Raw genomic sequence first — 20,041 nt, 5'->3', positions numbered from 1 at the left:
AGGATCACTAGGAGTCACAGGCAACTCGATAGCACATAACAAACAACAATGGGCTCTAGAGTGTCAGAGGTGATGAGGTTGACACAGGATAGGGCAGGGTTCAGGTCAGCTGTTCATAGGGTCTCTATGAGTAGTACTCGACAAGACCTAACAATAATAACAGAAAATGTAAAAAAATGCTGAATTAGATCACTTAATGAAATAAGTACCACCTTTGTGATGATCACATTTACAAGTCTAAGGAAGAAAGGAAAAAAATACTCCACACTTTTTCTCTCAATTATCACTGCACCAGTGCTCCACACAAGACCCTTCTCACTGGAGGAAATTCCATGTTTCCCCAGGTACTCTTTAAGGAGAGGGAAGCCCTAGGGCTGTAGTCCATGGCGAAGTTGTGGTGCTAACTAGAGGCACAACTCTCTGGCAGTTCAAATCCCTTCATGGCTCTACAGCAGAAAGATAAGCAGTCTCTCCCACGTGATTTACAGTATCAGAAACCCAATGGCGCGTCAGTTATGAGTGGGTTCAGACTCAGTGTTAGTAAGTTTGCGTTTTCTTCAAGAAACAAGGAATAACTCTTTGTCATTTTTTTAAGGTGTTGGTGATGGGAAAGCAAGATTTAGAAATGATCTGATTAATAAACTACCACCTTTTCAACCATCTTTTCCTTTGCACAAAAGAGGTACAGTGGGTAAATAGAAAACTACATTTGAGAAAACATGCATTTCTTCATACCCAAAGAAATCTTGTAAACTAGTAGATAGGGAGTTGCACTGCCAATCCAATGGCAGATAATCCTGATCACCAGCTGATCTGACAGAGAAAGACAGGCAGTCCCCTGCCATGTTATGGGAGTAGGTGTGGTTTTTAGGTTTGGTATTAATCCACTTATATTTTATTTTTTCTGTTACTTTACATACAAGTTTGTGTACATCATAGATCTCATGTATTTACTGAAAAGATGGGCGCTTAGAAACACACACGTTACATAGGAAGTGATCAGATTGTGACGTAATTTTAGACTTGATATGGTAGCCTGTCAGCTTGACACAGAGCAATGCTAATGAGCCTAGGTTCGTTGTGTGTGCATATGACTCCTTGAGAGAGTTCTCCTCTAAAATCTCCTCTTGGAGTTGTACCTGATTTTATTGCCAGTTTTCACTTGAATCTACTGAGCAATGGGGCAGTTCTGCTTTTGTTTCTGGGTCAGAAATCTCTTGATCCTGAAAGTCTTATGAGAAGACAGTGAAGACAAAACAGGCCCACACAAAACACAATGGAGGAAGAAATGATCAAGCCACATACAAGTTTTTAAAACATGTATTCTCCCTTAACAAATAGGGAAGCCAGCTCTCAGGAATTTCCTAAACACATGTAACCAGAAAAGGGTGGAATCAAGCTTCAAACTCAGAAGTCTTTGATCATTTTCCCCACACTCGGCCAATCTACCACTCCTTTTATTTTATTCAGGTAGCAGGAATAAATAAATCAACTTCCTAACCATTTCCCCACTATAAATTGTAAGTCAAATGTCTCGGATGGCACTTGACAAATCTCTCTTACTGAGCCATTTGATAGATGGTAGAGAAAATAAAAAGACCTCTGGTGTCCGTTTCTCAAAACAGCTCTTGATAGGATAGCATTTTAATGCAATTGAATGGAAGGAAGCAAAGAGAAAGACAAAAGGGATGCAAGTACAGAGCTAAGTCAACGCTGACTTGCTCTCAGATTGGAAGTCAGAGAAGCACTTGGGGGGGGAGGGGAAAGAGAGGAGAGGGAGAATTCTTGAACCTGTTCTACTCCTCAGAGAAGATTTTAGGAGTATTATTGGATGTCCAGGGAAAATCCTTCACGAGGCTTGGGAACTGGAGTCTCCCTCCACTCTGGGAGTCAGCCAGCTAATCTGGTGGGCTGGCTGGCATCTCCATGGTGGCTCCTCTTGGTGGCAGTCAGGCAAGGGAAGTTTCTGGGGTCTTTTTTGTGGTGTGTTACTGTTCTTTCTTTCGTTCATAGGGTCGCTATGAGTAGCCTGCCACTCGACGGCACTGAACGCCAGCAGCAGCAGCAGCAGCAGCAGCAGCACAGAAAGAGAGAGCAGTCGGCCTAGCAGACAGAAAGCCATGCTCCCAAGCCAAAGGTGAGTGATTCTACTCTGCGGCCCTCAGGTCTACTTTTAATTGTTTTTGGTGAAACATTCTTCTAAGTCATGCAACCCTGATCTGTCCACTTGCTGTAAAGAGGTAACTCGTGGTTGCTGTGAAGCCAAACACTGTGACTCTGATGAGTCAAATACAAGAATGGTTGCCCATGGTGGACAGTGTTTGGTGGAGATCCCTAATTAAAACAAGCTTGGAAGCAGGAGTGGCATCCACTTCCATAATAGGTTGCCTCTGGAAACCCTATCAACCTGCAGAGAGGATGAAAGTTATACAGGTGTCCCGGACTTTGGTTCATAGGATCGCTATGCGTCTCCTACGACTTGACAGCACTTAACAACAACAACATTGGATGTCAGGAGACAAGAGCTATATGCTTTTGGGTTTCCATCGAGAGGAAAGTTCTGTCAGGGCTTCAGAATTTCTCTCCGTCTCTTTCCCAGAACATCCACAGAAATGATCAAACCACAGGAAGCAGCAGGTGTAACTTTGTTTATCACTGTTATGACCGTGAAACCATTCCACCTCCCTTTCCCAGGAATAACTATCAACAACCTCCAACCTGCACCTTTATCTTGTAACAAGCAGCTGCCTACAATCTCCCTCCCCAATTTCCCTATAAGAAGATAAAACTCCACTCTAAGTTAAACTGCTGGATTCTACTTTAGAGTCAGTCCGGAAGTTTCTCCTCAATAAACTTTCATTCCTGGCCTGAACGGGGTTCTGTCCTTCCTCGACGACCATACACTCTCCAAACACAGTGACAGTAACTTTGCTTGAACACCTTCATCAGTCAACTGATACCACGTATTCTACAGGTAAAACAAGAAACTAGGAAGTCTTAGAAAAATAAATACAGGATGAAGAACACAGCCTGTTCATGTGACACTGCCAAAGTGGACAGGCAGTCACAGTTGTCGGGGAGTTGCACAGCAAACCCAAAGGTGGCGCCTCTCTGGAGTTTCAAATCCACCAGCAGCTCTGCAGTAGACAAATGAACAGTCTTCTCCCGTGCAATCACAGCCTTGTGAAAGCCCAAGGAGGGTCAGCTGTGAGTTGATTTCTACATGACAGTAATGACTTGAGTTAGCTATACTAATGAAAGGGCTCAGAGAACAAACGTGTATGTCGTACCACCTTGTGAACATAAGGGGGCGTGCAATTTCCTGAATGCCTGTCCTTAGTGCAAGTTAGAGAAGGAAGCTGTGCCTTGATTAACACACTGTTTTGATATTATTTACTTAGATGTGAAATAAAATAATATCTTGATACACTCAGAAACGTAATTTTTCACCTACAACATTTAACCTTTAACCTCTCCATAGCAAGCTCTGGTGGTCTAGTGGTAAAAAGCTATACTGCAATCCCAAAAGCATTTGGTTCAAATCCACCAGCTGCTCCAAAGGAGATGGATGGGCAAGCTCCTCCCTTGCAGTTTTCTACCTCTGAAATCCCACTGGAGAGTCAGCTATGAGTTGATTCTGACTTGACAGCACACATCAACAACTTCCCTCACCACTCAGGCTGTAGAGAAGCTCCTACGTTCTCAAGAAGTGTAAGAAATGGGTGATAACTTCAAAGGCCCAGAAGTCATAACCAAAGACTGCAATGTGACTACAATGGACCTGTGGATTATCAGGACATTGTCATTAGGCTTTGTGGGTGGTGGCCTCTACCAATATATGTGCACTTCCATAGGCATTGCTTACAGACAGTAATGTTCTTTCTATCTCCAGCAGCCATGTTGTTGTTGTTGTTACGTGTTGTCAAGTCGCCTGAGACTCATAGCGACCCTATGTACAACAGCCCTAAAACATGCTCTATCCTGTGCCAATCTTACTGTCTTTGAAACACCTACCCTTGTTACTCCAGTCACTGAATCAATCCATCTCATTATGGGTTTTTCTCTCTTGTGTTGTCCCTCCACCCTCCCAAGCATGATATCCCTCTCTAAGGACTCTTCCCTCCTTGCAACATGTCCAAAGTATGACAGATGAAGCTTTAGAATCCTTGCCTCCAAGGAGCAGACTGACTTCATCCTCTCCAGGATGAACCTGCTTGTTCTCCTAGCAGTCCAAGGTATACTCAATACTCTTCACCAGCACCACAGCTCAAAGGCATCAATCCTCTGTCATCCCTAGTCACTGTCCAGCTTTCTTATGAGCAACCATTATAGTGACCAGTAAATGTTTATTTTATGAACAATGAACAGGGAAACAATTCTATTTGTTCCATTTTCCTTAACTCACATTCCCTAAGTAGGAAAATAACTCCAATACAAGTACAGTGATGAGGACGTTTGTAAAATGAAGGGTATATAGATTTCAAAATTCTGAGCAACAGGGGTCTCTGAGTAGAAAATGAAAGTGGAACTGGAAATGAGCATTTCAAGTCTTTTTTAATCACAATCTTTTATTTTATTATCATTCCATATATTAATCTTTTTCCTAAAGTTTTACATAATCAACAGGTCATAAATGCCATGGATAGTATCCTTATAAATATGTAGTTGTTCCCATCATATATATATATATATATAGTAGAGCCTTATTCCCATCTTTACTAAACCCACTCCACCTTCTGTAGCTCCTGTGCACACACTCCTACATTCTGATCATGTTTCCCATGTTTTCCTGCACGTGTAGTAAAAACCAACTCAACAGAGCTGGAAGCCCTGGGTCACACTATATTAGAGTGGCTGCATGGTTAAGAGCCATTCTAATAGAGCACAAAAGGGGTGCATTAAGGACTTCTTCATGCTTCATGCTCTCCCTCAATTTTCAGGAAAGTGAGGCACTGGAACACTTCAGGATGATGATATGATTCCTACGAGTCCCCAGAAAGCCAACAATACTGTATTTAACACAAAGCTTTGAGAATCCCATACAGGTTTTAACTAAAAGTTCTAGGAAGCGAAGGGTAGTAGGCAGGACTTGTAGAGTGATGGGTAAGACATGGTCTTTCCACGGCTGCTTCAAGTCGAAATCACGTGCAGAGCTCAGTTTGAGTGTTGGACGAGAGGAGTGACGCAGGTGCAGCCCACAGCCACCCGGATCCTCTCCAGCCGGAAGATGGCGCAACCCTGCGGGTCCCGCCGGAGGACCAGGATCTCTTGGTGGATGGGAACAGAATTCATGAAGTTGTTTGGATTTCCATTAGAATCGACGCAGACTAAGGATCTGCACTGGGCCTCTGCTATCGAAGAGGGGAAGCGATTTATATCCTGGGTGATGCTGCAGGAGAAACAGGGAAAAGGTGAGGGAAGGGAGACAGGGTCATATGCGCAGAGGACGAGTGCATGCAGCGCTGGCTGTGCATTTACAGGCAGGTCGTTCCCAGTAATACAGATTGTCTGCAGCCAAACACCACCCACTGGCCTTTGCATCACTCCATAGGCCTGAGTTTCCGCAACAAAAAATGAGGATTCTCCTGTATCTCTTTCATGGGATTATTGATAACAGTCAGTGATTAAAAAGTGTAAAAAGCATCACTTTGTAAAATGTCAGCCTTTAATGAACACCAATGTTTTTAGGTGTTATCGAGTTGACTACAACTTCTAAGGACCCAAGGAACAACAGACCTGAACTTTGCCTTATCTAGGGCTATCAACACAATGTCCCCCGCCATCAACACAATGTCCCCCCTGCTCAAGCTCATCATTGCAGTCGCTGTATCAATCCATCTCATTAAGGGTCTTCCTCTCTTTCACTGACCATCAACTTTTCCTAGCATGATGTCTTTTTCTGATGAGGGCTAGTGCCTTCTAACAACATAGGCTACATTTATTATACCTCATTTTGTGTTGTTGCTGTCGTTACTATGAATTATCCTTTTACCCCCGAGGTTAGACATAAAATCAAACCTGTTCTTATTGAGTAGATGCTGACCCATTACAACTGGGTAGAACTACAGGGTAGAACTGATCAATAGGGTTTAATCCTAATGGTGACTATAATCTGATACAGACTTTAATCTTAGTGGTAATTATAATTTTCTGGGGATAAATTTTAGCTCTACCATAGTCAAGTAAATCTGTATGGTAAGAAATAAGGTAAGAAATATGATTTAGTGGTGAGGATGGTAACATTTATACCATGGAATTCTAGAACAGACAAGTTCGTCCTGGAGAAGATGATGCCAGCCTGCTCCTTGGAGGCGGATTCTGCAGCTTCGTCTGACATACTTTGGACGTGTTGTAAGGCAGAATCAGTCCTTAGACAGAAACATCATGCTTGGGAGGTGGAGGAGAGAGTGCAGAAGAGGAAGACCCTTGATGAGATGGATTGATTGAGTCACTGGAGTAATGGGAACCCTTGATGAGGTGGATTGAGTCAGTGACTGAAATAATGGAGATAGGTGTGTCGGAGACAATAAGATTGGCAAGGTATAGAGCAGGGTTTGGGCTGTTGTATATAGGGTTGCTATGAGTCTCAGGTGATTCAATAGCACATAACAACAACAAACAAACAACTTCATCTGTGTTTTCAGGAACCAGTATCTAAAAAGAGACAACTTATCACCATACATACTCCACTGACATGGAAAATATTGCAGGCAGTGCCAGGAGCCCCTGGGTTCTTTTCATTTTACATTGGTGAGTGTAGCTGGTACTCTAAGAGCCTACACCTTCAGGCAAAAACCTGAGGCTGACCTGTGAAGATTTCCACACACATTCCTCTCTTTAAATTGGTCTTTTTCCTCAACTCCTCTTCAGTTCTTGAAGAAAGATGTCTAATCAGAACGCATCTCTCTAAGCTGACTTTTCTCATTCCTACTTCTCCCTATGCAAAGATAATTATGACAGCCCCTTTATAAAGTTCTCTCTTTTAATACAGGAAACTTATGGATTCTAAACTAGGAAACAAAGCAAACAAAGGCAAAGGATCAATGGGAACTAGAAAGCAAAATATCAGAACCTTTGATCACATAGGCAAATCTAACCCAAAACAGCATGGAAAATGTGAGTGCCCAAGATATCAGTATTTGAAGAAGAGTGAATGTTTTCATTTTCATCTTTCTGTATTTTCTACTTTATAATCAGAGCACATTAACACATTTGGGTTTGGGGTGTGTGTGTGTGTGTTTTTTAAGTGCAGATTTATCTTCCTTATGTTGTTGTTGTTGTTATGTGTCGTCGAGTCTCTTGTGACTCATAGCGACCCTATGTACAACAGCCCTAAACTCTGCTCTATCCTGTGCCAATCGCACTGTCTCTGATACTCCCATCCCTATTACCCCAGTCACTGAACCAATCCACCTCATAAAGGGTCTTCCCCTCTTGCACTGTCTCTCCACCCTACCAAGCACGATGTCCCTCTCCAAGGACCGGTCTCTCCTCACAACATGTCCAAAGTATGTCAGACGGAGCCTCAGAATCCATGCCTCCAAGGAGCATGCCGGTTTAACCCTCTCCAGGATGAATCTGTTTGTTTTCCTAGCAGTCCATGATACCCTCAATACTCTTCTCCAGCACCACAGTTCAAAGGCATCAATTCTCCTTCTATCCTCCTAAGTCACTGTCCAACTCTCTGATGTATAACAAGTGATAGCAAAGACCATGGCCTGTATCAGACGCACCTTCCTTATACTTACTTATAATCCCAGGGGGAAGTGGAGCGGTTGTTGATATTTGGTGAAGTGGGGCTGCCCTGGTTGTTTCTGAGAATGCGAATGTCCAGTGACACGGTGTTCTGCTCCAGAGAAGAGCAATTCTTGGGCGTTTGGGAGGCAACGTTCCGTGCTTTGGGGATTTTCCAACCTGCTACTGCCCTCAAGAGAGTAAGTCCCAGCATCAACAGCATCAGAGACTTGACCTGAAAAAGAAAATGTGTCAGAGTTGATTGGGGCCTCTGGTATTTCTTAATGGCAAAAGATAGTGTATATTCCAGCTGAACTTACCATTCCTGGTTTCTTACAGGTTAAATCATGTCCCCTAAAAAGTTAAGTTGAAATCTGAACCACTGATACCTATGACTTTGTTTGAAAATAGGGTTGTGTGAAGATGAGTTCACACTAATAATATAGAGTAAATCCTAATCCCATTCCAGTGACATTCTTATAAAAGAGGAAAAGAGACACAGACACTCTGAAGGAAAAAGACAAAAAGAACCAAAAAACACCTACAACCATAGGAGGTTGAACAAGAAAGAAAAGGAAAGCACCTTACCCTAGAACATACAGAGGGAGCATTGCTCTGCCAACATCCTGGATTCTATCTGCTGCTTCCAGAATGTGGGAACAAAAAAAAAGCCTGTTGTTTAAAGCCATTCACTCTGTGGTGTTCAGCAACTCTAGGAAATGAAAATGTGCTCCTTTTATGGGATCAAGTCCTCTCCTGAAAGGGGAATGGTCATACCTAAAGATATTGCAGAACCTCCAACTGAGAACTATACCCACCAGGCTGGTGATGATAACCTTGTGAGGTCACATCACTCCCAAACTGCAAGACAGACAGTAACAGATCCTGGAGCTAAGCTTGAATCTTATTCTGACTTCCTTATTGAGACTGTCTTCCTCTCAACTAGATAACAATGTGAGTCTTATGACATTATTGTTGTCGTCATGTACTGTTGAGTCAGAACCGACCCATAGCTGATCCTCCAGCACATTTTCAGAGGCAGTTAATTGCATGGGAGATGATTGTCCATCCTTCTCCCATGGAGCAGCTAATGCCTCAAACCATGTGCCTTCAGTAATTCTTCAGGATTGCAACATAGCTTCTTGTCACTAGGCCACCAAAGTTTCATGATAATGTTAACAAGGTAAATGAAATTTTAATATAAATCTTCATGGCAAAAAATAGGAAAGGTCTGGGGGTATAGTCTATAGGTAGTTGCACTGCTAACCCAAAGTCAGAATCTATCTACCATTTGATTCCAGCAACAGTTCCATGGGAGAAAGATGGAAAATCTCCTTGTGTCCTATTTACAGCCTCAGAAACCAGGTGTTCAGCTAAGAGTTAGTTCTGATTAGACAGCAATGAGTAACTAAGCTTTTATGTAAGTTTATGTAATAAACTAAGCAATTATCTATTGTTATTGAAAGCTATTTTTATTTCCAAACTCCTAGCTCATGAGTCTTACACAAAATCCTTCTTCCCAACCCTCCCTCCACCTAAAAGACCCTCTGTTTATCAAAGACCCTCACCTCACCTCTGTTTATTCAAAATCCCAGCTCTCCTTAAGACCCCAGTCACTTCACTAGAACTCTCCCTAAAGCAGTTCTATCACAGGTATGTTTGTGACCCCACAGTCTTAAAGCTTTAATTGCCTAGTTCTCAGGTAGTACTTTCCAAAATTATCTTGATATTGAATATTAGACATCGTGACTATAAGTTCCTGCATAAGAACATCTCATGGAACTGGTGCTCCATAAATACTTTCTGGATAAATTAAAGAAAGTGTTGGTGAAAAAATTAACAACATGATACAGTTAAATGAAACAATAGAGTTAAACTCAATGCAGTAAGAAAAACATTATGCAAAACCAACCACCACAAAGTTCCAATTATCCACAGTAATTGAAAGACATAGGGGTTCTAATGATGCACAGCCACAGAGAGTATGGAAGCTATTTTGTTTCACTCTAGAGCATGTCGTTTTTAAAAAAAAAATATACTTATAACAGAATACTGCTTAATCAGGTAAAACAGAAATGCAGAAAGAAGAAAGAAATTGCAAAATAAGAACTAAAATGTCTCTCCAGCTTCTATTTGTCACAGCTGCACTTTGTGCTCCCTGCAGTCACCATCTCACCTTATTAAATACAAACAGTTCCCATAACTAACTCTTTAAAGGAGCCCCCATGATACAGTAATTAAGCACTAGGCTGCTAACCAGAAAGTCAGCAGTTCAAATTCAACGGTGCTCTGTGGGACGAAAGACCCAGCTGTCTACTCCCATCAAGATTAAAGCTAGGAAAACCCCTGGCACAGTACTACTCAGTCATCTGGGATCCTATGAAACGTCTCAATGGGACATATTGACAGTTAACTCCCCACATAATCAAAACAATAGGCAAAGCCAAGCTCAGTATTCAAATTCACACTTCCATGAGTTAAGAAAGTAATAAGGCACACTGATTTTTAAAAGCCCTCCTTTTGCTGAAGGAAATGAAGGAGGGGGGGGAGAGAGAGAGAGAGAGAGAGAGAGAGAGAGAGAGAGGGAGGAGGGGGAGAGAGGGAGGGAAAAGAGGTAAAGAGGGAGGGAGGGAGGGAGGGAGGGAGGAAGGAAGGAAGGAAGGAAGGAAGGAAGGAAGGAAGGAAGGAAGGAAGGAAGGAAGGAAAAAATATCATGGTGTTGACTTGCTAAGATGGCTGACTATAAAAGCTGAAAGTAAGATTGGCTCAAAAAAGACAGAATGAAGCTGATTTGCCTTCAGATAGTCAGCAGCTACCTATTTTCATTCTTCACAATCATTTATGCATTCCACAACTATCTCTGGCCTCTCTTCTCTGGTGGTTCTGAGCTGGGCTCAAGAGCCAGATGTCCTGTTATAAACTAGATCCTTACTAGCTGTGTCCATAATCTCCACAGGTTAACGCAAGAATCAAATGGCATGATCCACGGAAAGCATCAATAACAGTGTTAATGTTGTTGTTATGTGCTATCGAGTTGCCTATGACTCAAAGGGACCCTATGTGAAATAGCTCTGAAGCCTGCCCTGAGCCTCCTGAGCCAATCTCACTGTCTCGGACACACCTGCCTCTATTACCCCAGTAACTGTGTCAATCCATCTCATCCAGGGTCTTCCTTTCCTGCGCTGATTCTCCACACTTCCAAGGATGATATTCTACAAGGGCAACTTGGTTTTACCCTCTCCGGGACAGACGTGTTTGTTCTCTTAATAGTCCACGGTATGGTAATATTCTTCTCCAGCAACACAACACAAAGGCATCAATTATTCTTCTGTCATTCTTTTTCATTGCCTAGCTATCTGATGTATAAAAAGAATTGTGAAGACCACGGCCTGGATCAGGTGAACCTTGGCCTCCAGATTGACATCTTTGCACTTTAGCATTGTGGAGAGGTCCCTGACAGCGGAATTTGCTAAACCCATTCACCTTTTTATTTCCTGGCTGCTGGTCTCAACAGTATTAATTGTGGACCCAAGCAAGCTGAAATTGTTAACACTCTCAATCTCTTCTCCATCTATCATAATGCTACCAATTGGCCCAGTGGTGAGAATCTTTGTCTTCTTGATGTTGAGCTTCAATCTTATTGAAGACTGCAGCCCTTGACCTTCTGCAGCAAGTGCTTCAGGTCCTCAGTTTCAGTGAGCAAGGAGGTGTTATCTCCATAACATAGGTTGTTGATGAGTCTTCCTCCAATTCTGATACCACATTCCTCCTCCTAAAGAACTAGTACATGGCAGGTATTCAATACAGCTACTTTACGTACCTACTATATAAATGAAAGAAGACTTGGCAGTACAGTGGTTAAAGGATTTGTCTGCTGACTGAAAGGTCCGCTGTCCTCCCAACCCACCAGCTGCTCTGAGGGAGAAAGACATGGCAGCCTGCTTCAAGAAATATCTGCAGCCTTGAAAAGCCTATGGGACAGATCTATCCTAGAGGGTTACTAAGAGTCAGAATCTTCTTAACAGCAACAACTTCACTTTTTGGGGTTTCAAGGATGGTTAAGCATTCAACCATTAATTGAAATGTTACTGCTTCAAACCCACCGATAGCCCTGTGGGAAGAAAAACATAACCAATGTGTTCCTGTAAGGATTACAGACTTAGGAGACTCTTTGGGAAAGTTCTACTCTGCTATATAAGGTCTTTATGAATCTGAATTGACATAATGCCGTTGACGGTACACAATAGAACATGTGTGTTAAAGAGCTCTACTTTCATCCAGATTCAGAAGCTGCTCCATAGGAGAAAGAAGTGGCAGCCTGTGTCTATAAAGATTACAGCCCCACAGACACTACAGATACTTCGACTCCATCCGTAGGATCACTGTGAGGAGGAACCGACTCAATACACCAGTGTGTGCTGCACATGCGTAGTAATGCTCAGATACAAACTAGACAAGGAATTTGCCCTCATGTACCTCCTTTCCGTGCTAACAAAAATCTGCGAATAAGACAATCCTGGGTAGTTTAAGAAGACCTGGAGGCATGGCATATGATATATCAGCCTGGTAGCCAAAAGTTTGGGGATTCTAATCCAATGGTGCTCCTCAGGAGAAAAAGAGGAGGAGTCTTTCCCTCAGAAAGGAAAGGAAGAGTTGGACTGGATGGAGGTACATTTAGTCTTTGGTTTTTGAATAGTTTCCTGCCAATCACTTCCTTAGGTTTCCTAAGTAATTCCTCTCTTGTGTGACCATGCTTCTAACAATTTACTACTACTATTGCTGTTGTTTTTGTTGTTGTCAGGTGCCATTGTGTCACAGATGACTCATGGCGACCCTACGAACAAAAGATCTGAACTCTTCTGTCCTGCGCCGTTCTCACACTTCCTGACACAAAAGAGCCCATTGCAGCAGTCACCATGTCAATCCACCTGGTTGAGGGTCTTCCTCTACTTCCCCAACCCTCTACCCTTCCTAGCACCATGTCCTTTTACAAGGAATAGCCCCTCCTAGCAACATGCCCAATGTGAGGCAAAGCCTCATTATTCTTGCCTCCAAAGAGCACTCTGGCTGCACCCTCTCCAAGACATATCTATTTATTCTCTTAGCCATCCAAGGGATGTTCAGTGTTCTTCTCCAACACCACAGCTCAAAGGCATCTATCTTCTTCTGTCATCCTCATTTATTGTCCAACTCTCAAATGCATAGCAAGTAATCAGAGAGACCATGGCTTGAATCAGATGCACCTTAGTCCTCAAATGGACATCATTACTCCTCAATAATTTGGAGAGGTCCTTAACTGCAGATTTTCCCAGTTCAATGTGCCTCTTTATTTCCTGACTGCTGGTACCAAGGGTCTTAATTGTGAATCCCAGCAAGATGAAGCTGTTGACAGTTTACTATTTATTATTATAGCATCTTGCAGTATTTTAGAAAACATTTCAAACCTCTTTAAATAATGGCAGCTCATAACTAACCTGTGGGGTAGACAGTGCTACCATTACTTATTCCAATCATATAGGTTATAATTATTGTTGTTATTATATGCTATCACCTGTGACTCATAACAACCTTATGTACAACAGCCCTAAACACTGCACTATCCCATGCCAATCTTATTGTCTCTGACACACTTAACCCCATTACCCCAGTCACTGAATCAATCCACCTCATCAAGGGTCTTCCTCTCCTGCACTGTCCCTCCACCCTCCCAAGCTTGCCTCTCCAAGGATGGTCCTGCCTTGCAACATGTCCGAAGTATGTCAGACGAAGCTTGAGAATCCTTGCCTCCAAGGAGCAGCCTGACTTCACCCTCTCTAGGACAAACTTGTTTGTTTTCCTAGCAGTCCATGGTATATTCAATACTCTTCTCCAGCACTACAGATCAAAGGTATCCAATTCTCCTTCTTTCATTCCTAGTCATTGTCCAGCTTTCTGATGCGTTAGCAATTAATTACAAAAACCATAGCCTGTATCAGGCACATCTTGGTCTCCAGATTGACATCATTGCTCCTCAGTACTTTGGAGATGTCTCTGATAGCAGACTCTCGCAATGCAATTCATCTTTTCATTTCCTGGCTACTGGTACCAACAGTGTTGAATTAAAAAGTAATTATTAAGTTGGTTGAATTGACCAGCTTGTTACTGCTTCTCTGGAGACTCAAAAGAAAGAACTTGGTTGTCAATGATCAGGACTTAACATTATCAGCATGCAATCACTTCTGACATTTAACCTTGAGTTTGTCTCAATAGAAAAGTGAGCATTTTCAGCAATATCACAGCTGTAGCAGCCCTGCAAGTGTACAGGAGGTCACATAGCCCACTATCAGGAAATCAGATGATGTCTGCAAATCACTCGTTTGTTCCACAAAGGTTTTGATCTGAAACTATAGATATTAGTGGTTATAGAAAACAAAGTAGTGGCTTTAATACGGCGCCTGCTGGCTCTTAATCGTGACATACACAGAGCTTCTTCTCCGAGAAGCTTAGAGCATTTTATGCACTTAAATTCTTATATGCAGATCAATGTATATCTATGGGGCAGGTAAATGGTGATCCCACTCCTTCAAGAGACAGAAACCTAGTGCCTGTTACAGGAACAGGAACCAAGCTTTGTCAGCCCAACTGTGTTCCTCACCAATATAAGTTAAGGGAGCCCCTGACGGCATAGTCTGTAGAGAGTTACACTGCAACCCAGAGGCCATGGCTCTCTGAAAGTTCGAATCCACCAGCAGCTCTGAGGGAGAAAGATGGACAATCTCCTCATCTCCTCTCCTGATTTACAGCCTCTGCTATTCAGAGTGGGGGAGGGTGTCAGCTGTGAGTCTCTTCGTGAGTTCACTTGAGAGATTATTTGCTTCCTGAGTCTATTTGCAATTTGTGCTCTTCCTGGTATAGGAATGAACCCCCAAACCAGGTTAAGTTTTTTGTCCACAAGAATTTGCCTAAACTACTTATGAGGATGTCCCCTCTGCCTGCACCTCCCAACTCCCAGTCCTATTCTGTTGCCACTTGGGGCAATCATGTTTCTTCCTCATCATCCAAAAGATTCCTTCAGAAGGATGAAAATTACTTTGGAGCAAAATAACTACCTGACATGTTTGTTTGACATAATAGCTTTAAATGCAGAAATTTTGTCCCTGAACCATTCAAAATGAAATATACTGTGAAAACCTAGATTAAGTCGATTTAAGTTCAAATTCTTGTGCTAAATTCCAGTGATGTGAAACCAATAACCTAACTGAGCATTTGATCATCTGTGTAATGGAGAAAACCATCCTTGTCTACTTCACAGAGAGTCTCAGGGGTAATAACAATAGAATTAATGTTACACTTTTCCCATTCTAATTGATTTATGTATGTTAAAATATCCAGGTTAACTAGAAATGAAGAATGCAAAAACTTGTCGTTTCATAATATAACCTACTGCTGTTGGGTTGATTCTAATTAGCAGTGGCCCTATAGTACAGAATGCCCCAGAGGGTCTCTGACCTGTAGATCTTTATGGAAGTAGACCATCTCATCTTTCACCTATGAAGTGGGCTAGTAGGTTCAAATCACCAATTTTTAAGTTACAGGTCACCAGTGGCTCTGCAGAAGAAAGATGGGAAGTCTCCTTCCCTTAAGTCACAGCCATGGAATCTTGTTGGTAGAACCTCACAACTGCTGCTCAGGAGAAAGATGGGAAGTCTGATGCTCTGGAGATGCCTGATGGTGCAGTGGCTAAAGTGCTTGGTTGCTAAGGTAATGGTTGGTGACTTGAATCCACCTGGTGAGACCTTAGAGGAAAAAGTCTAGCAATCTGCCTCTATTAAGAATACAGCCAAGAAAAACTAATAGAGTGTGTCTACACTTGCAAACAGGGGGTCGTCCTGAGTTGGAATTGGCTCAGCAATAATTAACAACATACGTATGTATATACATTTGTGTGTGTGTTTACATATGTATATATGTGTGTGTATGTATACACACACACACACACACACACATAATTAGTTGTTGTTGTAGTTGTTATGTGCCATAGCGACCCTATCTTTATACAATAGCCCTAAATCCTGCTCTATCTTGTACCAATCACACTGTTTCCTACACATCTACCCCAATTACACCAGTCACTGAATCAATCCACCTCATCAAAGGTCTTCCTCTCCTGCTCTGTCCCTCCACTCTCCCAAACATGATGTCCTTCTCCAAGGATTGGTCCCTCCTTGCAACATGTCCAAAGTATGTCAGACGAAGCTTCAGAATCCTTGCCTCCAAGGAGCAGCCTGGTTTAACCCTCTTTAGGATGAACCTGTTTGTTTTCTTATTAGGGAGCTCAATATAAAAGAGGGAGCTCTGGTGTCTTAGTTGTCAGGAGTTGCTCTGCCAACTCAAAGACAGGTAGTTTAAATCCACCACCTGCTCTGTGGGAGAAAGATGGGCAATCTCCTCCCACATGACTACCTGCCTCAGAAAACCTTCTGGAGGGTCAACTATGAGTCAGGTACAACTCAGTGGTACGTAATGTCAACATATATAAAATCAAACCCATTGCTGCTGAATCTACTTCAAGTCCTAGCAACTCTCTCTTGGGTTTCTATAAATTGGGAGGCTTTAACTATCTTTATGAGGGGAGAAAGCCAATCCTTAGAGGCCCTGAAGGGTTCAAACCACTGAATTATGGTGAGCAATCTGATCATACTTCTGTATCCCCCAAAACACTGACTCAGCTGCCACCATGAGACAAGAGTGTTAAGCCACCCTAACTTTGCTATGAGTGACCACAGGGCAGAGCATGTATGGGTGTCTGTGCTGCCATGCCAAGGCTTGGGCACGCTAACACCAAATGTGCAAAATTCATCAAGTAAGAAGCAGTGCTCTGGAGTTCATTAGAACTTAGTCTTTTTCCCACTTTTCATACACCTGAATAGAATCTAAATTGAAGTCAACTCTATTTTTTTTAAAAGAGATCCAAAAATACTCTAAATTGGCTTAATTCCATAGAAACCTACTTTTCTGGAGTCCTAGTGATGCCTGCGCTTAAGCAGTGATTGTTAATACTCACCACAGCTGTGTCACCCAGGAGGCTCATTCTCATTTCGTGGTGGTTGGCTGCTTTGTGCAGAAGGCTCCGGGGCGTGTGCCGTGTTATGCCAGTGAGAATACCTGTTGGTTTTATAGCAATCACTGCCCCTGTTTCTATTGACCTGCTTACTGTCTTGACATTGTGGTTGTGGTTGGGGTTGGGGTTGGGGTTGGCCCAAAATTACTGACGAGTGTAAGGTGGTTGGGTTTTTGGGTGTTTTTTTTTCTTTCTACTCCACTTCCTGATGGGAAATCAAAAGGGGACCCTTTGATGGAAAATTGAGCAAATCTTTCTTTTCTTCTACCCCACTTTCATCCTCATCGCCCTCAATGAATCCTTAACTAATTTAAGAAAAATTATGACTAATGGGCTGACATCATCATTTATGTTCTTCCACAAATTGCCAACTACCTTTGTCACACACGCTATGTTCTACTTTCCAGTTTTCATCAGTCATGCAAAATGAGCCATGATTTCAGTGGAGGTGGGTCATGTTTAGAGGAACTTTGGTGTTAAACCGAAGAGTTACCTGTAGCTCCATTTATAGATGGGAAAATAAAACCAAGAAGTAAATGACATCAGTGGGAGATTAATTAATCCTATAGGTAGTCCATCTGAACTAATTTTACTTTTAATCTCATAGCTAGAACTCTATTGGTGCTTAGTGATGGTTACTTATACAACATAAAAATTACTGTTATATTTTTAGGGCATTATTTTTATCGTAGGAGTATGCAATGAGGGTTGCAGAGTGGATTATATTTGGGGGTAGGGGGTGGGGTTTGGGGAGGTGCAGGGGGGATTGTGTACCAATGAGGGAGTTTTTCTTTTGCTTTTCAAGAAGAGGAGCAAAGGGGGGGGGTTGTGCGGGGAGAAGGGTGCAACAATGAATGAATGGAATTCCAAAATCTCTGTAGATGTTCTTTGAAATGAAAAATAAATAACCTAAATTTTAAAAAAATGTTAAAAAAATTACTGTTATCTTGGCTATTTTTTATTAAGGATGATTTTTTAAGAATACCAAGTAGAAATCTTTAAATGCTTTAATTTGTCTCACTCCAGAAACCCTATGAACCTGGAAAGAGGATGAAAGGCACCCAAGCATCGAGGACTCTCCATCATAGGGCCACTATGAGTCACCTGCAACTCGACGGCACTTAACAACAACAACATCAACAGTCAGTAATATATTTGTTAGTAATAGAAAGGTTGGACTTTTGAGTCCATACAGAGATGCCTCTAAAAAAGAGAGCACAGTTTTGTGCTGACATATGTGGGTCACTATGTGTCTGAATGGACCCAGCAACCAGTTACATGTCAGATATTGTGCCAGAGGGATGCAAAGACAACTCTAAAATTATAGTAGTGCACTTTTTTTTTATCCTGCGAAAGATCAGATAAAATTGTACATGCTCTTTGTAAAACACATCTTTCATCTTCTAGTAAGATAGAGCTATTTCCTTCTGTAAAGCAAAAAGTTTGAACCATCAGCTTTCATTTTTCTTTAACTGAAATATGTAAAGAGAAGCTACTCTTGGTTTCTTTTGGAAGTATGTCTGAAATTGATCAAAATTCCTCTGGACACATGTCTTTCATTAACTTTGCTCCCATCCAAGCCTATGGGATCTTCTCTGCTCTCCATCACTAAACACTCAGGACTTTAACTTCTACAAGATTATTGTCCTCTTTATTATTCAGTGCATAGATTTTGTCCAGTTCCCACTTCATTACATATTACTTTAAGGTGATTTTCTAGTGTCTTCACAGACTTGAAGTGAGTTTATGTCAACTTCAATAAGCTCTACCAGTCTACTTCTTCAAATATACATCATTAAATATAAAGCCTAAACTTAAACTATATGCCCCTGAAAACTATGAACTTGGAGAAACGACGATAGTTATGGGAAGGGATTAGGTCTTTTGTTCACAGAGTCGTTCGACTTGACGGCAATCAACAACAACAAATAAAACACTGTATTTTCTCTAGAAATATTTAAGACAAATCCCCTAACCCCTCTTTAAAGCCATAATGAAATTTCATCAGAAGCATTCTTCCAAACACAATAATGTTAGTTTCATTAATCAAGACCCATGGTTTAAGCTATGTTTGCATTATTCACACAATCAAAGCAAAGTATATAGAGACCTTAAATGAATATGAAATTGAGTGGACTGGGTCATCACGCATTTTCTTCAGTGGTCTCTTCTCTCTCTTCAGAACCCTACTTCAATGCATAGAAAAAACATATCTTTTCTCTTGAAGACACAGTAAATTCACCTTAAGGCACCTGATCTGAAACAAATATTTTCTTGGCTCACAGGAAATAATTAAACGGTCATTTATCTAAGGAGAAAGCAACACTGACATCTAGGGGTCAGTTTTCCCCCTTTCAGGTAAAAAGAATTAATCTATCAACTAGTAATTGACCAACATCAAGTTTTAACTGAATCAACAGGTGCAGATCATTGCCAAGCACAAAGTGAGCAATTCAAATCTACCAATTGCTCCTTGAAAGAATGATGGGCGACCTCCTTTCCTGTAATCTACAGCCTTTGAAAACCCACTTATCTGCTTTAAGTCACTTCTGAACCAACAGCAATGAGCTCAAGTTTTTAATATCCTCAGTCATGCACTAATATTGGAGATACAATAATGTAGATATGATGAGTACACAGTTGAATTCTGTTGAACTGACTGCCTCTGGACAACCCATGATTTAGACTCTTACTAGTTTTGCATTTCCATAAAGAGTTTTATTTAACACATTGACTACTAGACTCCTCTGAAGACAACTTCAAGAATCTACAGAAAATAACCCAAAAGACTTCATGGTTACAAGAATAATTTAAACAGTATCATATGTGGTAAAACATGATAGTTGGTTAAACTGCCTATGAAACAGCAGTCGTCCACAAAATTGTCTTCACTTCTGATACCAACTGTAAACTTTAGGGTTCCCAAAGCCCACTCTCGGGTTTAATAATTCACATAGAATTCACTGAAAGCTGTCATAGTTATGGTTTATTACAGTAAAAATGTACATTATAAAATCAGTGTCATTGAATTGTATTTTCCCTTTCCCCTGAAATATGGATGTCATTTTAAAGAACAAGGTGCCCCTTATTCTTTGTGGCTGTCAACTTGGCTAGGGTATGATTCTCATTATAATGTAATCCTATATGTTGTAAATCTTAACCACTAGGATTTTTTAATGAAATAATATTGTTGTTTCTTTGCTTCTA

The 20,041-nt window shown here is 41.5% G+C and overlaps 1 protein-coding gene across 1 annotated transcript in view; it reads right to left on the bottom strand.

The window, feature by feature from the left end:
- Positions 1 to 5,154: 5,154 nt before the first annotated feature.
- Positions 5,155 to 20,041, bottom strand: part of IL17F (interleukin 17F) — a 34,459-nt gene continuing 19,572 nt past the window's right edge. The window contains exons 2-3 of the mRNA XM_006882112.1: positions 7,749 to 7,969; positions 5,155 to 5,389 (exon numbers count right to left, since the gene is read on the bottom strand). Of these exons, the coding sequence (XP_006882174.1) occupies positions 5,155 to 5,389; positions 7,749 to 7,969 (456 nt within the window). The remainder of the gene's footprint in view (positions 5,390 to 7,748; positions 7,970 to 20,041) is intronic.

This window comes from Elephantulus edwardii, unplaced genomic scaffold, assembly GCF_000299155.1.
Source record: "Elephantulus edwardii isolate Elephantulus edwardi_28Jun2011 unplaced genomic scaffold, EleEdw1.0 scaffold00017, whole genome shotgun sequence".
Lineage (NCBI taxonomy): Eukaryota > Metazoa > Chordata > Mammalia > Macroscelidea > Macroscelididae > Elephantulus > Elephantulus edwardii.
This window is presented reverse-complemented; position numbering and strand designations above follow the sequence as displayed.